At 57.8% G+C, this 20,674-nt stretch overlaps 1 protein-coding gene across 3 annotated transcripts in view; it reads left to right on the plus strand.

The window, feature by feature from the left end:
- Positions 1 to 20,674, plus strand: part of rab11fip4a (RAB11 family interacting protein 4 (class II) a) — a 375,285-nt gene that overhangs the window by 270,638 nt on the left and 83,973 nt on the right. Inside the window, exons 11-13 of one of the 3 annotated variants that reach the window (XM_072483889.1) lie at positions 1,652 to 1,733; positions 8,443 to 8,580; positions 15,575 to 15,733. In XM_072483889.1, the coding sequence (XP_072339990.1) occupies positions 1,652 to 1,733; positions 8,443 to 8,580; positions 15,575 to 15,733 (379 nt within the window). The remainder of the gene's footprint in view (positions 1 to 1,651; positions 1,734 to 8,442; positions 8,581 to 15,574; positions 15,734 to 20,674) is intronic. The other 2 variants (XM_072483890.1, XM_072483892.1) reach the window with 2 other exon arrangements.

The following is a 20,674-nucleotide window of genomic DNA, read 5'->3' on the forward strand; positions in this document are numbered from 1 at the left end:
TCCTGAAGGTGCTGACTCTCTCTCTCTCCTGAAGGTGCTGACTCTCTCTCTCTCCCTGAAGGTGCTGACTCTCTCTCTCTCTCTCTCTCTTGAAGGTGCTGACTCTCTCTCTCTCTCTCTCTCCTGAAGGTGCTGACTCTCTCTCTCTCCTGAAGGTGCTGACTCTCTCTCTCTCCTGAAGGTGCTGACTCTCTCTCTCTCCTGAAGGTGCTGACTCTCTCTCTCTCTCCCCTGAAGGTGCTGACTCTCTCTCTCTCTCTCTCTGAAGGTGCTGACTCTCTCTCTCTCTCTCTCTCCTGAAGGTGCTGACTCTCTCTCTCTCCTGAAGGTGCTGACTCTCTCTCTCTCCTGAAGTGCTGACTCTCTCTCTCTCCCCTGAAGGTGCTGACTCTCTCTCTCTCTCCTGAAGGTGCTGACTCTCTCTCTCCCCTGAAGGTGCTGACTCTCTCTCTCTCTCCTGAAGGTGCTGACTCTCTCTCTCTCCCCTGAAGGTGCTGACTCTCTCTCTCTCTCCTGAAGGTGCTGACTCTCTCTCTCCCTGAAGGTGCTGACTCTCTCTCTCTCCCCTGAAGGTGCTGACTCTCTCTCTCTCCCCTGAAGGTGCTGACTCTCTCTCTCTCCCCTGAAGGTGCTGACTCTCTCTCTCTCTCTCTGAAGGTGCTGACTCTCTCTCTCTCTCCCCTGAAGGTGCTGACTCTCTCTCTCTCTCCCCTGAAGGTGCTGACTCTCTCTCTCTCTCCCCTGAAGGTGCTGACTCTCTCTCTCTCCCCTGAAGGTGCTGACTCTCTCTCTCTCCCCTGAAGGTGCTGACTCTCTCTCTCTCCCCTGAAGGTGCTGACTCTCTCTCTCTCCCCTGAACGTGCTGACTCTCTCTCTCTCTCCTGAAGGTGCTGACTCTCTCTCTCCCCTGAAGGTGCTGACTCTCTCTCTCTCTCCTGAAGGTGCTGACTCTCTCTCTCTCCCCTGAAGGTGCTGACTCTCTCTCTCTCTCCTGAAGGTGCTGACTCTCTCTCTCCCCTGAAGGTGCTGACTCTCTCTCTCTCCTGAAGGTGCTGACTCTCTCTCTCTCTCTCCTGAAGGTGCTGACTCTCTCTCTCTCTCTCTCCTGAAGGTGCTGACTCTCTCTCTCTCTCCTGAAGGTGCTGACTCTCTCTCTCTCTCCTGAAGGTGCTGACTCTCTCTCTCTCTCTCCTGAAGGTGCTGACTCTCTCTCTCCCCTGAAGGTGCTGACTCTCTCTCTCTCTCCTGAAGGTGCTGACTCTCTCTCTCTCCCCTGAAGGTGCTGACTCTCTCTCTCTCCCCTGAAGGTGCTGACTCTCTCTCTCTCCCCTGAAGGTGCTGACTCTCTCTCTCTCTCCTGAAGGTGCTGACTCTCTCTCTCCCCTGAAGGTGCTGACTCTCTCTCTCTCTCCTGAAGGTGCTGACTCTCTCTCTCTCCCCTGAAGGTGCTGACTCTCTCTCTCTCTCCTGAAGGTGCTGACTCTCTCTCTCCCCTGAAGGTGCTGACTCTCTCTCTCTCCTGAAGGTGCTGACTCTCTCTCTCTCTCTCCTGAAGGTGCTGACTCTCTCTCTCTCTCTCCTGAAGGTGCTGACTCTCTCTCTCTCTCCTGAAGGTGCTGCATCGTTAATGACGGTTGTTTTTTTGTCCTAGGGCCCAGCAGTTGGAGGAGGAATCGAATGGGCTGAAAAACACAGCGACCCGGTTAAAGTGTCAAACAGAGAAATTGGATGAGGTGAGTGTGATGGGGGGTGGTGTGGCCATGGGAGGATTGCGGGGGGGGGGGGAGGATTGGGGGGGAGGATTGGGGGGGAAGGATTGGGGGGGGATTGGCGGGGTGGAGGGGGAGTGAGTGGGGTGTAGAGGGAAGAGATCTTTTTGTATAAAAATTTAGAGAACCCAATTCATTTTTTTCCAACTAAGGGGCAATTTAGCGCGGCCAATCCACCTACCCTGCACAGCTTTGTGTTGTGGGGGCGAAACCCACGCAAACACGGGGAGATTATCCAGAAAAACACCGAGGGCGGGTTCTCCGGTTTTCAGCCGGGAATACTCAACTCCAGCCACTTGTCAGTGGGATTTTCTGTTGTCAGGCGGAGGAGGGGAGGGGGAGACGCGGGGAGGGGGAGACGCGGGGAGGGGGGAGACGCGGGGAGGGGAGACGCGGGGAGGGGGTGACGCAGGGAGGGGGGAGACGCAGAGAGGGGGAGGGGGAGACGCGGGTAGGGGGTGACGCAGGGAGGGGGGAGACGCAGAGAGGGGGAGGGGGAGACGCGGGGAGGGGGTGACGCAGGGAGGGGGGAGACGCAGAGAGGGGAGGGGGGAGACGCGGGGAGGGGGAGACGCGGGGAGGGGGAGACGCAGGGAGGGGGTGACGCAGGGAGGGGGGAGACGCAGAGAGGGGGAGGGGGAGACGTGGGGAGGGGGGAGACGTGGGGAGGGGGAGGCGCAGGGAGGGGGAGACGCAGGGAGGGGGAGACGCAGGGAGGGGGAGACGCGGAGAGGGGCAGGGGGGAGACGCGGGGAGTGGGGAGACGCGCGGAAGGGGGAGACGTGGAGAGGGGAGAGATGCGAGGAGGGGGGAGATGCGAGGAGGGGGGAGACGCGAGGAGGGGGAGACGCGAGGAGGGGGGAGATGCGGGGAGGGGGGAGATGCGGGGAGGGGGAGATGCTGGGAGGGTGGAGACACTGGGATGGTGGAGATGCGGGGAGGGGAGAGACGCGGGGAGGGGGAGACGCGGGGAGGGGGAGACGCGGGGAGGTGGAGACGCGGGGAGGGGGAGACGCGGGGAGGGGGAGACGCGGGGAGGGGGAGACGCGGGGAGGGGGAGACGCGGGAGGGGGGAGACGCGGGGAGGGGGGAGACGCGGGGAGGGGGAGACGCGGGGAGGGGGAGACGCGGGGAGGGGGAGACGCGGGGGGGAGACGCAGGAAGGGCGAGACGCAGGGAGGGGGAGACGCGGGGAGGGGGAGACGCGTGAAGGGGGAGATGCGGGGAGGGGGAGACGCGGGGAGGGGGAGGCGCAGGGTGGGGGAGACGCAGGGAGGGCGAGACGCAGGGAGGGGGAGACGCGGGGAGGGGGGAGACGCGGGGAGGGGGGAGACCCTGGGAGGGGGGAGACGCAGGGAGGGGGAGACGCGGGGAGGGGGAGACGCGGGGAGGGGGGAGACGCAGGGCGGGGGGAGACGCGGGGAGGGGGGAGACACTGGGAGGGGGGAGACGCTGGGAGGGGGAGACGTGGGGAGGGGGGAGATGCGAGGAGGGGTAGACACGGTGAGGGGGAGACGCGGGGAGGGGGAGACGTGGGGGGGGAGACGCGGGGAGGGGGAGACGTGGGGAGGGGGAGACGCGGGGAGGGGGAGACGCGGGGAGGGGGAGACGCGGGGAGGGCGAGACGTGGGGGGGGAGACGCGAGGAGAGGGGAGACGCTGGGAGGGGGGAGACACTGGGAGGGGGGAGACGTGAGGAGGGGGAGACGCGGGGAGGGGGAGACGCGGGGAGGGGGAGGGGGAGACGTGGGGGGGGAGACGCGAGGAGAGGGGAGATGCTGGGAGGGGGTAGACACTGGGAGGGGGAGACGCGGGGAGGGGGAGACGCGGGGAGGGGGAGACGCGGGGAGGGGGATACGCGGGGAGGGGGAGACACGGGGAGGGGGGTGACGTGGGGAGGGGGAGATCCGGGGAGGGGGGAGACGCGGGGAGGGGGAGACACGGGGAGGGGGGTGACGTGGGGAGGGGGAGATCTGGGGAGGGGGGAGATGCGGGAAGGGGGGAGACGCGGGGAGGGGGAGACGCGGGAGGGGGGAGACGCAGGGAGGGGGAGACGCGGGGCGGGGGGAGACGCTGAGAGGGGGGAGACGCAGGGAGGGGGGAGACGCGGGGAGGGGGGAGACGCGGGTAGGGGGGAGAACCGGGGAGGGGGGGAGACGCGGGTAGGGGGGAGAACCGGGGAGGGGGGAGACGTGGGGGGGCAGGAAGTAGGTGCGCAGAGAGGGGGGTGTGAGGAGTGGGGGGATGGCGAGGGGATCGTGGGGGTAGATGCGGGTGTGTGGGGAAGGGGGAGCAAGGGGATATGGCATGGGGAGGGGGGGGGGCGGGGGTCACGGGGGAGGCTCGAGTGGGTAGGGGGGAGGGGAACTAACCTGGCCAATCACACCGGCTCCTTCGGGATCGGGGCACCAATTGGAAAGGGTGCCCGAATCTCACAATTAGTTTGAGGGTCCCCCCTAACCCCACCCACAGCCCCTACATAAGAACATAAGAACTAGGAGCAGGAGTCGGCCATCTGGCCCCTCGAGCCTGCTCCGCCATTTAATGAGATCATGGCTGATCTTTTGTGGACTCAGCTCCACTTTCCGGCCCGAACACCATCACCCTTAATCCCTTTATTCTTCAAAAAACTATCTATCTTTATCTTAAAAACATTTAATGAAGGAGCCTTGACTGCTTCACTGGGCAAGGAATTCCATAGATTCACAACCCTTTGGGTGAAGAAGTTCCTCCTAAACTCCGTCCTAAATCTACTTCCCCTTATGTTGAGGCTATGCCCTCTAGTTCTGCTTTCACCCGCCAGTGGAAACAACCTGCCCGCATCTATCCTATCTATTCCCTTCATAATTTTATATGTCTCAATAAGATCCCCCCGCATCCTTCTAAACTCCAACGAGTACAGTCCCAGTCTACTCAACCTCTCGTCATAATCCAACCCCTTCAACTCTGGGATCAACCTAGTGAATCTCCTCTGCACTCCCTCCAGTGCCAATATGTCCTTTCTCAGGTAAGGAGACCAAAACTAAACACAATACTCCAGATGCGGCCTCACCAACACCCGATACAATTGCAGCATAACCTCCCTAGTCTTGAACTCCATCCCTCTAGCAATGAAAGACAAAACTCAATGAGCCTTCTTAATCACCTGTTGCACCTGCACACCAACTTTTTGCGACTCGTGAACCAGCACACCCAGGTCCCTCTGCACAGCAGCATGTTTTAACATCTTACCGTTTAAATAATAATCCATTCTGCTGTTATTCCTCCCAAAATGGATAGCCTCACACTTGGCAACATTGAATTCCATCTGCCAGACCCGAGCCCATTCACCTAACCTATCCAAATCCTTCTGCAGACTTCCAGTATCCTCTGCCCTTTTTGCTTTACCACTCATCTTAGTGTCGTCTGCAAACTTTGCCACATTGCACTTGGTCACCAACTCCAAATCGTCTATGTAAATTGTGAACAACTGCGGGCCCAACACTGATCCTTGAGGGACCCCACTAATTACAGGTTGCCAACCAGAGAAACACCCATTTATCCCCACTCTCTGCTTTCTGTTAGTTAACCAATCCTCTACCCATGCTACCACTTTACCCTCAATGCCATGCATCTTTAGTTTATGCAGCAACCTTTTGTGTGGCACCTTGTCAAAAGCTTTCTGGAAATCCAGATATACCACATCCATTGGCTCCCCGTTATCTACCGCACTGTTAATGTCCTCAAAAAATTCTACCAAATTAGTCAGACACAACCTACCCTTTATGAACCCATGCTGCGTCTGCCCAATGGGACAATTTCCCTCCAGGTGCCCCGCTATTTCCTCCTTAATGATAGATTCCAGCATTTTCCCTACAACCGAAGTTAAGCTTACCGGCCTATAATTACCCGCTTTCTGCCGACCTCCTTTTTTAAACAGTGGTGTCACGTTTGCTACTTTCCAATCCTTTGGGACCACCCCAGAGTCTAGTGAATTTTGATAAATTATCACTAGTGCGTTTACAATTTCCCGAGCCATCTCTTTTAACACTCTGAGATGCATCCCATCAGGGCCAGGAGACTTGTCTACCTTTAGCCCCATTAGCTTGCCCAATACTGCCTCCTTAGTGATTACAATCATCTCAAGGTCCTCACCCATCATATCTTTATTTCCATCAATCACTGGCATGTTATTTGTGTCCTCCACTGTGAAGACTGACCCAAAAAACCTGTTCAGCTCCTCAGCCATTTCCCCGTCTCCTATTATTGAATCTCCCTTCTCATCTTCCAAAGGACCAATATTTACCTTAGCCACTCTTTTTTGTCTTATATATTTGTAGAAGCTTTTACTATCTGCTTTTATGTTCTGAGCCAGTTTACTTTCATAGTCTACCTTACTCTTCTTTATAGCTTTTTTAGTAGATTTCTGTTGTCCCCTAAAGATTTCCCAGTCCTCTAGTCTCCCACTAATTTTTGCCACTTTGTATGTTTTTTCCTTTAATTTGATACTCTCCCTCACCTCCTTAGATATCCACGGTCGAAACCCTACCCCCCACCCACAGCCCCTACCCCCCACCCACAGCCCCTACCCCCCACCCACAGCCCATTCCCCCACCCACAGCCCCTACCCCCCACCCACAGCCCCAACCCCCCACTCACAGCCCCTACCCCCCACCCACAGCCCCAACCCCCCACCCACAGCCCATACCCCCCACCCACGGCCCATACCCCCCACCCACGGCCCCTACCCCCCACCCACAGCCCATTCCCCCCACCCACGGCCCCTACCCCCCACCCACGGCCCCCACCCACAGCCCCTACCCCCCACCCACAGCCCATTCCCCCCACCCACGGCCCCTACCCCCCACCCATGGCCCCTACCCCCCACCCACAGCCCATACCCCCCAGCCACGGCCCCCACCCACAGCCCCTACCCACAGCCCATTCCCCCCACCCACGGCCCCTACCCCCCACCCACAGCCCATTCCCCCCACCCACAGCCCATACCCCCCACCCACGGCCCATACCCCCCACCCACGGCCCATACCCCCCACCCACAGCCCATACCCCCCACCCACAGCCCATACCCCCCACCCACGGCCCATACCCCCCACCCACAGCCTATACCCCCCACCCACAGCCCATACCCCCCACCCACAGCCCCTACCCCCCCACCCACGGCCCATACCCTCCACCCATAGCCCCTACCCCCCACCCACGGCCCATACCCCCCACCCACAGCCCCTACCCCCCACCCACAGCCCATACCCCCCACCCATGGCCCCCACCCACAGCCCATACCCCCCACCCATGGCCCATACCCCCCACCCAGGGCAATGTGACCCCTTGGTAGACATGGGCAACACCCCCAACCCTCAACCTCCCCTCACCATCACTGTCAGCCCGCATGACCCCACCCCACCCACGCCCACCCCCGCCTCCACCACCCAGGCATGAGGGTGACACGGGCCCACACTCACCCACCCTCATGGGCATCGGGGCATTGCCACCCCCGCCCCCAGTGAACATTTGGAGTTGCCGAGGTCCCCCCCACCTTTACGGCACCCCCATTCTGTCCCCCTCCTTTCAGGACCCCCCTTCACCGCTGCCTCCCTTTATAACCCCTCTTCATACCCCCTTCACCTCCCCTTCCATGGCCATGCCCTCCTCAGGCCTCACCCCTTGGCACAGCCAACCTGGCACCTGGACACTGTCTGGCCTCTGTGTTTGCAGCACTGGTGTGGCTGCTAAATACCATGAGCTGGGAGCCGGGATCTGGGATCCAGGAGCCGGGATCCGGGAGCCGGGATCCGGGGTCCGGGAGCCGTTAGCCGGGATCCGAGAGCTGGGATCCAGGATCTGGGAGCCGGGATCCGAGAGCTGGGATCCAGGAGCTGGGATCTGGGAGCCGGGAGCCGGGATCCGAGAGCTGGGATCCGGGAGCCGGGCGCCAGGAGCCGGGAGCCAGGATCCAGGAGCCGGGATCGGGGATCTGGGAGCCGGGAGCCGGGATCCGAGAGCTGGGATCCAGGAGCCGGGAGCGGGGATCCGAGAGCTGGGATCCAGGAGCTGGGATCCAGGAGCTGGGATCCGGGACCCGGGATCCGGGAGCCGGGAGCCGGGATCCGAGAGCTGGGATCGAGGAGCCGGGAGCCGTTAGCCGGGATCCGAGAGCTGGGATCCAGGATCTGGGAGCCGGGATCCGAGAGCTGGGATCCAGGAGCTGGGATCTGGGAGCCGGGAGCCGGGATCCGAGAGCTGGGATCCGGGAGCCGGGCGCCAGGAGCCGGGAGCCAGGATCCAGGAGCCGGGAGCGGGGATCCAGGAGCTGGGATCTGGGAGCCGGGAGCCGGGATCCGAGAGCTGGGATCCAGGAGCTGGGATCCAGGAGCTGGGATCGAGGAGCCGGGAGCCGGGATCCGGGAGCCGGGATCCGAGAGACTGCGCCTCACACAGGCAGCACAACCCTAATGGATGATTGAAAGATGATTATCTGGATTAACCAGTGAAAGTCAGGTGACTCGCAGTCGGCTCGGCAACCAGCGGTTTGGGCCTCTCTCGCTTCCCCCGGAACAACGGGATAGGCGCCGTGGCAACGGAGCAGGAAGATGGCCCCGAATGTCTCTGTCATCCTGCTGTGTGGACGCTGCCTGGGATTTTCACTTTGTGAAACCTCTGACTTTTCCATGTTTTAGGAACACCAACGTATCACGTACAAGCTGGAGGACACCAGCCTGCGCCTGAAGGATGAGATGGACCTTTACAAGAAGATGATGGACAAGATGAGGTGGAACCGACACGAGTTTCAGAAAGAACGGGAGGTAATGCAGGAGGTGTGTGTCCAACAGGGGAGCAGGACACAGAGTGGGTGTCGGGATTGGGGGGTGGAGGTGGGGGAGTGTGGGGTCACTGCTGGTAGGGGTCTGTGGGAGGCTGCAGTGCTGTGTGCAGCCTCACAAGTGGAGCCTCTCCGAATGCACAAGAAGATAAGAAACAGGAGGAGGTGTTGACCATCGGCCGGTCGAGCTGCCTCTGCCTTCAATACGAGCCTGATCTCCGACTCAAATCCACTTTCCTGCCAATCCCCAGTTCTCCCAATTCTCTGTATTGACCGGAGGAGCTTTGAACCCGTCTGCTGGAGAATTCCAAAGATTCACAAACCTTTGATTGAAACAATTTCTCGTCATCTCAGTCCTAAATGACCAGCCCCTTATTCTGAGATTGTTTCCAGTGTTTTAGATTCCCCGCCCAGGGAAACTCTTCAATATTCACCCTGCGACGCTCCTTCAGCACCTCATTCTGAACATTGTGGGCCAGTGTGACTGACATTTCAGGGAATTTTTCAGAACACTCAGAATAAGTAAATTTCAACGATAAAGAAAAATTCTGGGGGGAGGGTTCACCATCTGTGGGAAACTAAAGAAATTAAGGAAAGCATCAAACTTAAGGAGAAAGTGTGTAACTTTGCAGAGGTGAGGGGTAGGTCAGAGGATTGATCGGAATGTAAAGAACAGCAGAGAATGATTTAAAAGCTAATCATGAGAAAGACATTGGAGTACGAGAGGAAACTAGCCAGGAATGTAAAAATGGCTCGCAAGGACAGAGTAAATGAAGTGAGTCCTCAGAGAGTGCGGATGGGGAGTTAGAAGCAGATAATAAGGAAATGGTGAATGAAATGAGCAGATACGCTGCTGTTGTCTTCGCTATAGAGGATACAAGAAAGATCCCAGCTGTATCTGATCAGCAGGGGAGAGCGGAACCCGGTGCAATTACAATCACCAGGGAACTCATTTATTTGAGTTCTTTGAAGAAGTAACGCGTGCTGTGGGTAGAGGGGTGCCTGTAGATGCACTATACTTGGATTTCTAGAATTTGATAAGGTGCCACATCAAAGGTTCTTGAAAAAAATGAAACCTCACAGTGGAGGGGGTATTAGCCTGGATTGAAGATTGGCTGTGCAATAGCCCACACAGGGCCTATGGGGTGAGGTGATTATCTTCCCTGTAAGGAACCTCTTTTAAATCCTTGTCTGATCATGGTGTCCTTCTTAATTACTGTCTTGCTGGCTGCTGCAACATTGCAGATTTTGGGTTAAACTACAGATTTTTGAAAGCCCCCCGCTGTAAGCTGCTATTTGAACTGGCCCAGGGTCACCCCTCCATCCAGTGTGCTGTGTGGTAGGGTTCTGTGAGAGCATTTTATGGATTTGAGTTAGCAGTCAATCAGCTCTTCTGGGATTCCAGACATGCTCTGTTCTCGATTGTGATTAATGGAGCGGCCCAGAGGTTTCTGGGTTGGAGAAGTGGCAGTGGAAATATCGTCTGTAAATAAAACTACGTTTCTTTATTAAAGGCTGTGTGGGAGAAAACGGAGTACAGATAAATGGGTATTTGTCTGATTGACAGGGTGTGGCCAGAGGAATCCTGCAGGGTCTGTGCTGGGGCCTCAACTTCTAACAATTTATATCAATGAGTTGGATGAAGGTAGCAAAGACATAATAGCTAAATTTACAGCTGACACGCAGATAGGTCGGAAATGATGTTGTGAAGAGGACACGGGGAGATTCCAGACAGATATTAAATAGATTGAGGGAGTGGGAAAAAATCGGGTAGATGGGAAAGTGTGAAGTTGTTCACTTTGGCAGGAAAAATAAAAAAGCAGAGTGTTAAATGGTGAGTGACTGCAGGATGCTGAGCTGCAGAGGGATCTGGGTGTTCTAGTGCATGAGTCATTTGTATGCGGGTGCAACAAGTAATTAAGAAGATTAATGGAATGCTATCCTTTATTACAAGAGGAATTGAACATAAAAGTACGGATGTTATCCTTCAGTTATACAAGGTATTGGTGAGGCTACATCTCAAACACTGGGTGCAGTTTTGGTCTCCTTGTTCAAGGAAGGATAGAAATTAGCAGAAGTCGGCAATTCAGCCCTGCGAGCCGGCTCCACCATTCGATCAGATCCTGGCTGATCTCTCCCTGGTGTCAAAGCCACCTCCCTACTTGTTCCTAAGATCCCTTTAACCCGTTTCTAAATCAGAAATATATCCATCTCTTTCTAGAAACCATTGAATGACTCCGATTCCACCGCACTATGGGGGCAGCGAGTTCCACAGATTCACCACCCTCTGCGAGAAGTAGTTCCTCCTCGTCTCAGTTCTAAATCTCCCGCCTCTCAGCCTATATCTGTGACCTCTTGTCCTACATTTGGTTTAAGTTTACTTTATCAAGGGCAGCACGGTGACGCAGTGGTTAGCACTGCTGCCTCACGGCGCCGAGGTCCCAGGTTCAATCCCGGCCCTGGGTCACTGTCCGTGTGGAGTTTGCACGTTCTCCCGTGTTTGCGTGGGTTTCGTCTCCACAACCCAAAGATGTGCAGGCTCGGTGGATTGGCCACGCTAAATTGCCCCTTCATTGGAAAAAATGAATTGGGTACTCTAAACGTATTAGAAAAAGTTTACTTTATCAAATTCATTTAGTACTTTATACACCTCAATGCGTACATGAATAGGGAAGAAATAGAGGGATACGGCGTACCGAGTAGGGGCATAAGTTTTTTTTTAGTTAGGGCAACATGACTGGAACAGGCTTGGAGGGCCGAAGGGCCTGTTCCTGTGCTGTACATTTCTTTGTTCTTTGATCAGATCCCCTCTCATCTTTCTAAACTCCAGCGAGTATAAACCAAAACTGTTCAGTCTCTCCTCACACGTTCATCCCCGGAATCAATCTGGTGACCCTCCTCTGAACTGCCTCCAATCACCACATCCTTCCCCAAATAAGGAGCCAAAACTGGACCCAATACTCCAGATGTGGTCTCACCCACACCCTGTACAATTGCAACAACACTTCTCTACTTTTACACTCCAGTCCTTTTGCAATAAATGCTAACATTCCATTTGCCTTTTTTATTACATGTACAGCACAGGAACAGGCCCTTCGGCCCTCCAAGCCCGTGCCGACCATGCTGCCCGAACTAAAAAAAAAAACCTTATGCCGTTACTTGGTCCGTATTTTTATTACACGCTGTGCCTGCGTACCGACTTTCTGTGATTTATTAACATAGATACCCAGATCCTTCTGCCCAGCTCCCACTGCTCAGATCCCTCTGCCTGATCCATCGGCCCAGATCCCTCTGCCCAGCTCCCTCTGCCCAGCTCCCTCTGCCCAGCTCCCTCGACCCAGCCCCCATGGCCCAGATCCCTCTGCACAGCTCCCTCGGCACAGCTCCCACTGCCCAGACCCCTCTGCCCAGCTCCCACTGCCCAGACCCCTCTGCCAAGCTCCCTCTGCCCAGATCCCTCTGCCCAGCTCCTTCTGCCCAGCTCCCTCTGCCAAGATCCCTCTGCCCAGATCCCTCTGCCCAGCTCCCACTGCCCAGATCCCTCTGCCTGATCCCTCGGCCCAGATCCCTCTGCCCAGCTCCCTCTGCCCAGCTGCCTCTGCCCAACTCCCTCTGACCAGGTCCCTCTGCCCAGCTCCCTCTGCCCAGCTCCCTCTGCCCAGCTCCCTCTGCCCAGCTCCCTCTGCCCAGATCCCTCTGCCCAGCTCCCTCTGCCCAGCTCCCTCTGCCCAGATCCCTCTGCCCAGATCCCTCTGCCCAGATCCCCCTGCCCAGATCCCCCTGCCCAGATCCCCCTGCCCAGATCCCTCTGCCCAGCTCCCTCTGCCCAGATCCCTGTGCCCAGATCCCTCTGCCCAGATCCCCCTGCCCAGATCCCCCTGCCCAGATCCCCCTGCCCAGATCCCCCTGCCCAGATCCCCCTGCCCAGATCCCCCTGCCCAGATCCCCCTGCCCAGATCCCCCTGCCCAGATCCCCCTGCCCAGATCCCTCGGCCCAGCTCCCTCTGCCCAGCTCCCTCTGCCCAGCTCCCTCTGCCCAGAGCCCCCTGCCCAGATCCCTCTGCCCAGCTCCCACTGCCCAGCTCCCTCTGCCCAGCTCCCTCTGCCCAGCTCCCTCTGCCCAGCTCCCTCTGCCCAGAGCCCCCTGCCCAGCTCCCTCTGCCCAGCTCCCTCTGCCCAGCTCCCTCTGCCCAGCTCCCTCTGCCCAGAGCCCCCTGCCCAGATCCCTCTGCCCAGCTCCCTCTGCCCAGCTTCCTCTGCCCGATCCCTCGGCCCAGATCCCTCTGCCCAGCTCCCTCTGCCCAGCTCCCTCTGCCCAGCTCCCTCTGCCCAGCTCCCTCTGCCCAGCTCCCTCTGCCCAGCTCCCTCTGCCCAGCTCCCTCTGCCCAGCTCCCTCTGCCCAGCTCCCTCTGCCCAGCTTCCTCTGCCCGATCCCTCGGCCCAGATCCCTCTGCCCAGCTCCCTCTGCCCAGCTCCCTCTGCCCAGCTCCCTCTGCCCAGCTCCCTCTGCCCAGCTCCCTCGACCCAGCTCCCATGGCCCAGATCCCTCTGCCTGATCCCTCGGCCCAGCTCCCACTGCCCAGATCCCTCTGCCCAGCTCCCTCTGCCCAGCTCCCTCTGCCCAGCTCCCTCTGCCCAGATCCCCCTGCCCAGATCCCTCTGCCCAGATCCCCCTGCCCAGATCCCTCTGCCCAGATCCCCCTGCCCAGATCCCCCTGCCCAGATCCCCCTGCCCAGATCCCTCGGCCCAGCTCCCTCTGCCCAGCTCCCACGGCCCAGCTCCCTCTGCCCAGCTCCCTCTGCCCAGCTCCCTCTGCCCAGCTCCCTCTGCCCAGCTCCCTCTGCCCAGAGCCCCCTGCCCAGATCCCTCTGCCCAGCTCCCTCTGCCCAGCTCCCTCTGCCCAGCTCCCTCTGCCCAGCTCCCTCTGCCCAGCTCCCTCTGCCCAGCTCCCTCTGCCCAGATCCCCCTGCCCAGATCCCTCTGCCCAGCTCCCTCTGCCCAGCTCCCTCTGCCCAGCTCCCTCTGCCCAGCTCCCTCTGCCCAGCTCCCTCTGCCCAGCTCCCTCTGCCCAGCTCCCTCTGCCCAGCTCCCTCGGCCCAGCTCCCTCTGCCCAGCTCCCTCTGCCCAGAGCCCCCTGCCCAGATCCCTCTGCCCAGCTCCCTCTGCCCAGCTTCCTCTGCCCAGCTCCCTCTGCCCAGCTCCCTCTGCCCAGAGCCCTCTGCCCAGATCCCTCTGCCCAGCTCCCTCTGCCCAGCTTCCTCTGCCCAGCTCCCTCTGCCCAGCTTCCTCTGCCCAGCTCCCTCTGCCCAGCTCCCTCTGCCCAGCTCCCTCTGCCCAGAGCCCCCTGCCCAGATCCCTCTGCCCAGCTCCCTCTGCCCAGCTCCCTCTGCCCAGCTCCCTCTGCCCAGAGCCCCCTGCCCAGATCCCTCTGCCCAGCTCCCTCTGCCCAGCTCCCTCTGTCCGATCCCTGTTCTGTTTTCCATTTAGGTAATAATTTGCCTGACTATTTTACAAGCCAAACTGGATAACCTCACACTTATCTACATTAAACTCCATCTGCCAAACTTTGGCCCAATCTCCTAGTCTATCTCTGTCCGTCTGTAAACTGTTAATCTCCTCTTCACTGCCTGCTTTCCCACCTATTTTAGTATCACCCAGAAGCTTTGCTATGTTACACTCTGTCCCTGCTTACAGATCATTGATACAGATTGTGAACAGTTGGGGTCCGAGGACGGACCCTGCGACACTCCGCCAGTTACAGTTCACCAGCCAGAGAAGGACCCACCTAGCCTGACCCTCTGCTTTCTGTCAGTCACCAATCCTCAATCCAATCGAGTATTCTACCCCAATCCCCTGCGATCTCACCTCCTGGATCAGTCTTTTATGCGGCATCTTGTCAAACGCCTTCTGGAAGCCTAGATATACCACATCCACAGGTTCCCCATTATCCACCTTACTGGTTACAGCCTCAAAGAACTCGAGCAAGTTTGTCAAGCATGACTTACCCGTCATAAAACCATGCTGACAATGGTTTGTCTTTCCAAATGTTCAGTCATCTCCTCCTTAATGATTGATTCCAGCAACTTCCCCACCACAGAGGTTATGCTAACCCGTCTGTAGTTTTTGAATAGGGGCGGCACATTAGCGGGTTTCCAATCCACCGGGACCCTTCCAGAATCCAGGGAATTCTGAAATATCATAACCAATGTATCCGCTACCTCTGCTGCCGCCTCCCTTAATACCCTAGAGTGCAGGCCATCCGGTCCCGGAGATTTATCTGCCTTTAATCCCATCAGTTTATTCAATACCGTCTCCCTGGTGATGGTTATTGCACCAAGTTCCTCGGCATTAACTACACTTTTTGGAAATTTTTAATTATCTTCTACCGTGAAGACAGAGGGAAAATATTGGTTCAGTGCCTCCTCCATGTCTTTGTTCCCCATTATAACCTCACCAGTATCGTCCTCTAAAGGGCCAACATTTACTTTCGCTTCTCTCTTCCTCTGTATTTACGTATCAAAGCTTTTGGTATCAGTGTTTATGTTTTCTGCGAGTTTTTCTTTTCGCTCTTTTGACATTATTTTTAGGAGCCTTTTGCTGAACCTTAAAGTTCTCCCAACCCCCCAGCAGAACACTAGCTTCTGCAGTCCGGAATTCCCGAGGTTTTGTCTTTCTGCCTCCCTTGACTTCCTTGTTTCGGATGTAAATGTATTGGGAGTAGCTGAGAGAAGCTTTATTGGGCTGACAGCTGGAATGGGCGGGTTGTCCGATGGGGAAAGATTGACAGACTGGGCTTGTTCCCACTGGAGTTTAGAGGAGTGAGGGGGGGGGGGGGGAGGTGGGAAGGGGGAGGGGGATGGGGGGGGGGGCGGGATGGGGGGGGGGGGCAGTGCCCAGTAATAACGAGAACTCGGATTTACTCCTTTTCACTGTGTCTGTCATATTGAGCAGATTGCCGGTCCTCACGGTATCTGTGTCTGCCCTTCAGCTGATCGAAGATCTCCGGAAAGAACTGGAATATTTACAGATATTTCAGCTGGACTCTGAGAGAGCGGTGTGGAGCCGGAACCCAGCATCCAATGCGATTGAAATCAGCTTCCGCAGTAAGGAGATGGAACTGGAATATGAAGCCAAGCGTTTGAAACAGGTAAATCAGGCAGGACTCTGCACACTGCTCTGACATTGCACCCGTTGATACGATATCTATTCACCATCGGACCTGCCCAAGATCTGACTGATCGTCCAGATAGTTACAGTCTATCCCAGGCACGACTGAGAGTTAGTGCCGTCAGAGAAACCTTGCCCAGTGACATCAGGTTGAACCATGTTGGGTGTAGTTGTGATGCCCCCACAGGTGAATATCTGCTGCTCCTGGCAAGTGCCTCTGAAAGTGGAATTCAGGGGAAGTTACGAGAAATCACAGATCACAGAAATACTCTTGGGTTTATATTAAAGCTGAATTTATTGCTTCGGATTCTCAGTTCAGCTTGGAATCTCTGTCCATTTTATTCATTATTGAGTTTAAATTGAGAATCTCGTAAAAGAATCTCGGGGAGGATTCTCCGCCCCGCGAGCCGTGTTGTCCTGCGCGGCGCCCCCTCTCCGGCAGCGGAATCCGCCATTTCGGCAGCCGGCCAATGAGATTTCCCATTGTGGCTATCCCCAAGATGTCGGGATACCCGCTGCCGACAGAGAATCCCGCTGACGGAGAATCCCACTGACGGAGAATCCCGCTGACAGAGAATCCCGGTGACGGAGAATCCCGCTGACGGAGAATCCCGCTGACAGAGAATCCCGCTGACAGAGAATCCCGGTGACGGAGAATCCCGCTGACGGAGAATCCCGGTGACGGAGAATCCCGCTGACGGAGAATCCCGCCGACGGAGAATCCCGCTGACAGAGAATCCCGCTGACAGAGAATCTCGCTGACGGAGAATCCCGCTGACAGAGAATCCCGCTGACGGAGAATCCCGCGGACAGAGAATCCCGCGGACAGAGAATCCCGTTGACGGAGAATCCCACTGACGGAGAATCCCACTGACGGAGAATCCCGCTGACAGAGAAGCCCGCTGACACAGAATCCCGCTGACAGAGAATCCCACTGACGGAGAATCCCGCTGACGGTGAATCCCGCTGACGGAGAATCCCGCAGATGGAGAATCCAGCTGACAGAGAATCCCGCTGACAGAGAATCCCGCTGACGGAGAATCCCACTGACGGAGAATCCCGCTGACACAGAATCCCGCTGACAGAGAATCCCACTGACGGAGAATCCCACTCACAGAGAATCCCGCTGACAGAGAATCCCGCTGACGGAGAATCCCGCTGACAGAGAATCCCGCTGACGGAGAATCCCGCTGACGGAGAATCCCACTGACGGAGAATCCAGCTGACGGAGAATCCCGCTGACGGAGAATCCCGCTGACGGTGAATCCCGCTGACGGAGAATCCCGCAGATGGAGAATCCAGCTGACAGAGAATCCCGCTGACAGAGAATCCCGCTGACAGAGAATCCCGCTGACGGAGAATCCCGCTGACGGAGAATCCCACTGACGGAGAATCCCGCTGACGGTGAATCCCACTGACGGAGAATCCCGCTGACGGTGAATCCCGCTGACGGTGAATCCCGCTGACGGAGAATCCCGCTGATGGAGAATCCCGCTGACAGAGAATCCCGCTGACGGTGAATCCCGCTGACGGAGAATCACGCTGACAGAGAATCCCGCTGACAGAGAATCCCACTGACGGAGAATCCCGCTGACACAGAATCCCGCTGACAGAGAATCCCACTGACGGAGAATCCCGCTGACGGTGAATCCCGCTGACGGAGAATCCCGCAGATGGAGAATCCCGCTGACAGAGAATCCCGCTGACGGTGAATCCCGCTGACGGAGAATCCCGCAGATGGAGAATCCCGCTGACAGAGTATCCCGCTGACGGAGAATCCCGCTGACGGAGAATCGCGCTGACGGAGAATCCCGCTGACAGAGAACCCCGCGGGGGGAGAATCCCGTTGACGGAGAATCCCGCTGACAGAGAATCCCGTTGACGGAGAATCCCGCTGAAAGAGAATCCCGCTGACAGAGAATCGCGCTGACGGAGAATCGCGCTGACGGAGAATCCCGCTGACAGAGAATCCCGCTGACGGAGAATCCCGCTGACAGAGAATCCCGCGGGGGGAGAATCCCGTTGACAGAGAATCCCGTTGACGGAGAATCCCGCTGAAAGAGAATCCCGCTGACAGAGAATCCCGCGGGGGGAGAATCCCGCCGACAAAGAATCCCGCCGACACAGAATCCCGCTGACGGAGAATCCCGCTGACAGAGAATCCCGCGGGGGGAGAATCCCGTTGACAGAGAATCCCGTTGACGGAGAATCCCGCTGAAAGAGAATCCCGCTGACAGAGAATCCCGCGGGGGGAGAATCCCGCCGACAAAGAATCCCGCCGACACAGAATCCCGCTGACGGTGAATCCCACTGACGGTGAATCCCGCTGACACAGAATCCCGCGGGGGGAGAATCCCACTGACGGAGAATCCCGCTGATGGAGAATCCCGCTGACAGGGAATCCCTCGGCGGAAGAATCCCGCCGACAGAGAATCCCGCTGACGGAGAATCCCGCTGACGGAGAATCCCGCTGACGGAGAATCCCACTGACGGAGAATCCCGCTGACACAGAACCCCGCTGACGGAGAATCCCACTGACGGAGAATCCCGCTGATGGAGAATCCCGCTGACAGGGAATCCCTCGGGGGAAGAATCCCGCCGACAGAGAATCCCGCTGACGGAGAATCCCGCTGACGGAGAATCCCACTGACGGAGAATCCCGCTGACGGAGAATCCCACTGACAGAGAATCTTGCTGACAGAGAATCCCACAGACGGAGAATCCCGCTGACACAGAATCCCACAGACGGAGAATCCCGCTGACACAGAATCCCGCTGACGGAGAATCCCGCTGACACAGAATCCCGCTGACGGAGAATCCCACTGACACAGAATCCCGCTGACAGAGAATCCCACAGACGGAGAATCCCGCTGACACAGAATCCCGCTGACGGAGAATCCCGCTGACACAGAATCCCGCTGACGGAGAATCCCGCGGGGGGGGGAGAATCCCGCTGACGGAGAATCCCGCCGACAGAGAGAATCCCGCTGACGGAGAATCCCGCTGACAGGGAATCCCGCAGGGGGAGAATCCCGCTGACGGAGTATCCGACTGACGGAGAATCCCACTGACGGAGAATCCCGCTGACTGAGAATCTCGCTGACGGAGAATCCCGCTGACGGAGAATCCCACCGACGGAGAATCCCGCTGACGGAGAATCCCGCTGACAGAGAATCCCACCGACACAGAATCCCACCGACACAGAATCCCACCGACGGAGAATCGCGCTGACGGAGAATCCCGCTGACGGAGAATCCCGCTGACGGAGAATCCCGCCGACAGAGAATCCCACTGACGGAGAATCCCGCTGACAGAGAATCCCGCTGACGGAGAATCCCGCTGACGGAGAATCCCGCTGACAGAGAATCCCGCTGACGGAGAATCCCACTGACGGAGAATCCCGCTGACGGAGAATCCCGCTGACACAGAATCCCGCTGACGGAGAATCCCACAGACGGAGAATCCCGCTGACACAGAATCCCGCTGACGGAGAATCCCGCGGGGGGGGAGAATCCCGCTGACGGAGAATCCCGCTGACGGAGAATCCCGATGACGGAGAATCCCGCTGACGGAGAATCCCGCTGACGGAGAATCCCGCGGGGGGAGAATCCGACTGACGGAGAATCCCGCTGACGGAGAATCCCACTGACAGAGAATCCCGCTGACGGAGAATCCCGCTGACGGAGAATCCCGCTGACGGAGAATCCCGCTGACGGAGAATCCCGCGGGGGGAGAATCCCGCCGACAGAGAATCCCGCTGACAGAGAATCCCGCTGACTGAGAATCTCGCTGACGGAGAATCCCGCTGACAGAGAATCTCGCTGACGGAGAATCCCGCTGACGGAAAATCCCGCTGACGGGGAATCCCGCTGATGGAGAATCCCGCTGACGGAGAATCCCGCTGACACAGAATCCTGCTGACGGAGAATCCCGCTGACGGAGAATCCCGCTGACGTAGAATCCCGCTGACACAGAATCCCGCTGACGGAGAATCCCGCTGACGGAGAATCCCGCTGACGGAGAATCCCGCTGACGGAGAATCCCGCTGACAGAGAATCTCGCTGACGGAGAATCCCGCTGACGGAGAATCCCGCTGACGGAGAATCCCGCTGACAGAGAATCTCGCTGACGGAGAATCTCGCTGACGGAGAATCCCGCTGACGGAGAATCCCGCTGACGGGGAATCCCGCTGACGGAGAATCCCGCGGGGGGGAGAATCCCACTGACGGAGAATGCCGCTGATGGAGAATCCCGCTGATGGAGAATCCCGCTGACGGAGAATCCCGCTGACGCAGTATCCCGCTGACAGAGAATCCCGCTGACAGTGAATCTCGCTGACAGAGAATCCCACTGACAGAGAATCCCGCTGACGGAGAATCCCGCTGACGGAGAATCCCGCTGACAGAGAATCTCGCTGACAGAGAATCCCACTGACAGAGAATCCCGCTGACACAGAATCCCGCTGACGGAGAATCCCGCTGACACAGAATCCCACTGACAGAGAATCCCGCTGACGGAGAATCCCGCTGACGGAGAATCCCGCGGGGGGGAGAATCCCACTGACGGAGAATGCCGCTGATGGAGAATCCCGCTGACAGGGAATCCCTCGGGGGAAGAATCCCACTGACGGAGAATCCCGCGGGGGGGAAAATCCCGCTGACGGAGAATCTCGCTGACGGAGAATCCCGCTGACGGAGAATCCCACTGACGGAGAATCCCGCTGACAGAGAATCCCGCTAACGGAGAATCCCGCTAACGGAGAATCCCGCTGACGGAGAATCCCGCTGACGGAGAATTCCGCTCACACAGAATCCCGCTGACGGAGAATCCCGCTGACAGGGAATCCCGCTGACAGGGAATCCCGCTGACGGAGAATCCCGCTGACGGAGAATCCTGCTGACGGAGAATCCCGCTGACAGAG

The sequence above is a fragment of the Scyliorhinus torazame genome, chromosome 18 (genome assembly GCF_047496885.1).
Source record: "Scyliorhinus torazame isolate Kashiwa2021f chromosome 18, sScyTor2.1, whole genome shotgun sequence".
Classification (NCBI taxonomy): Eukaryota; Metazoa; Chordata; class Chondrichthyes; order Carcharhiniformes; family Scyliorhinidae; genus Scyliorhinus; species Scyliorhinus torazame.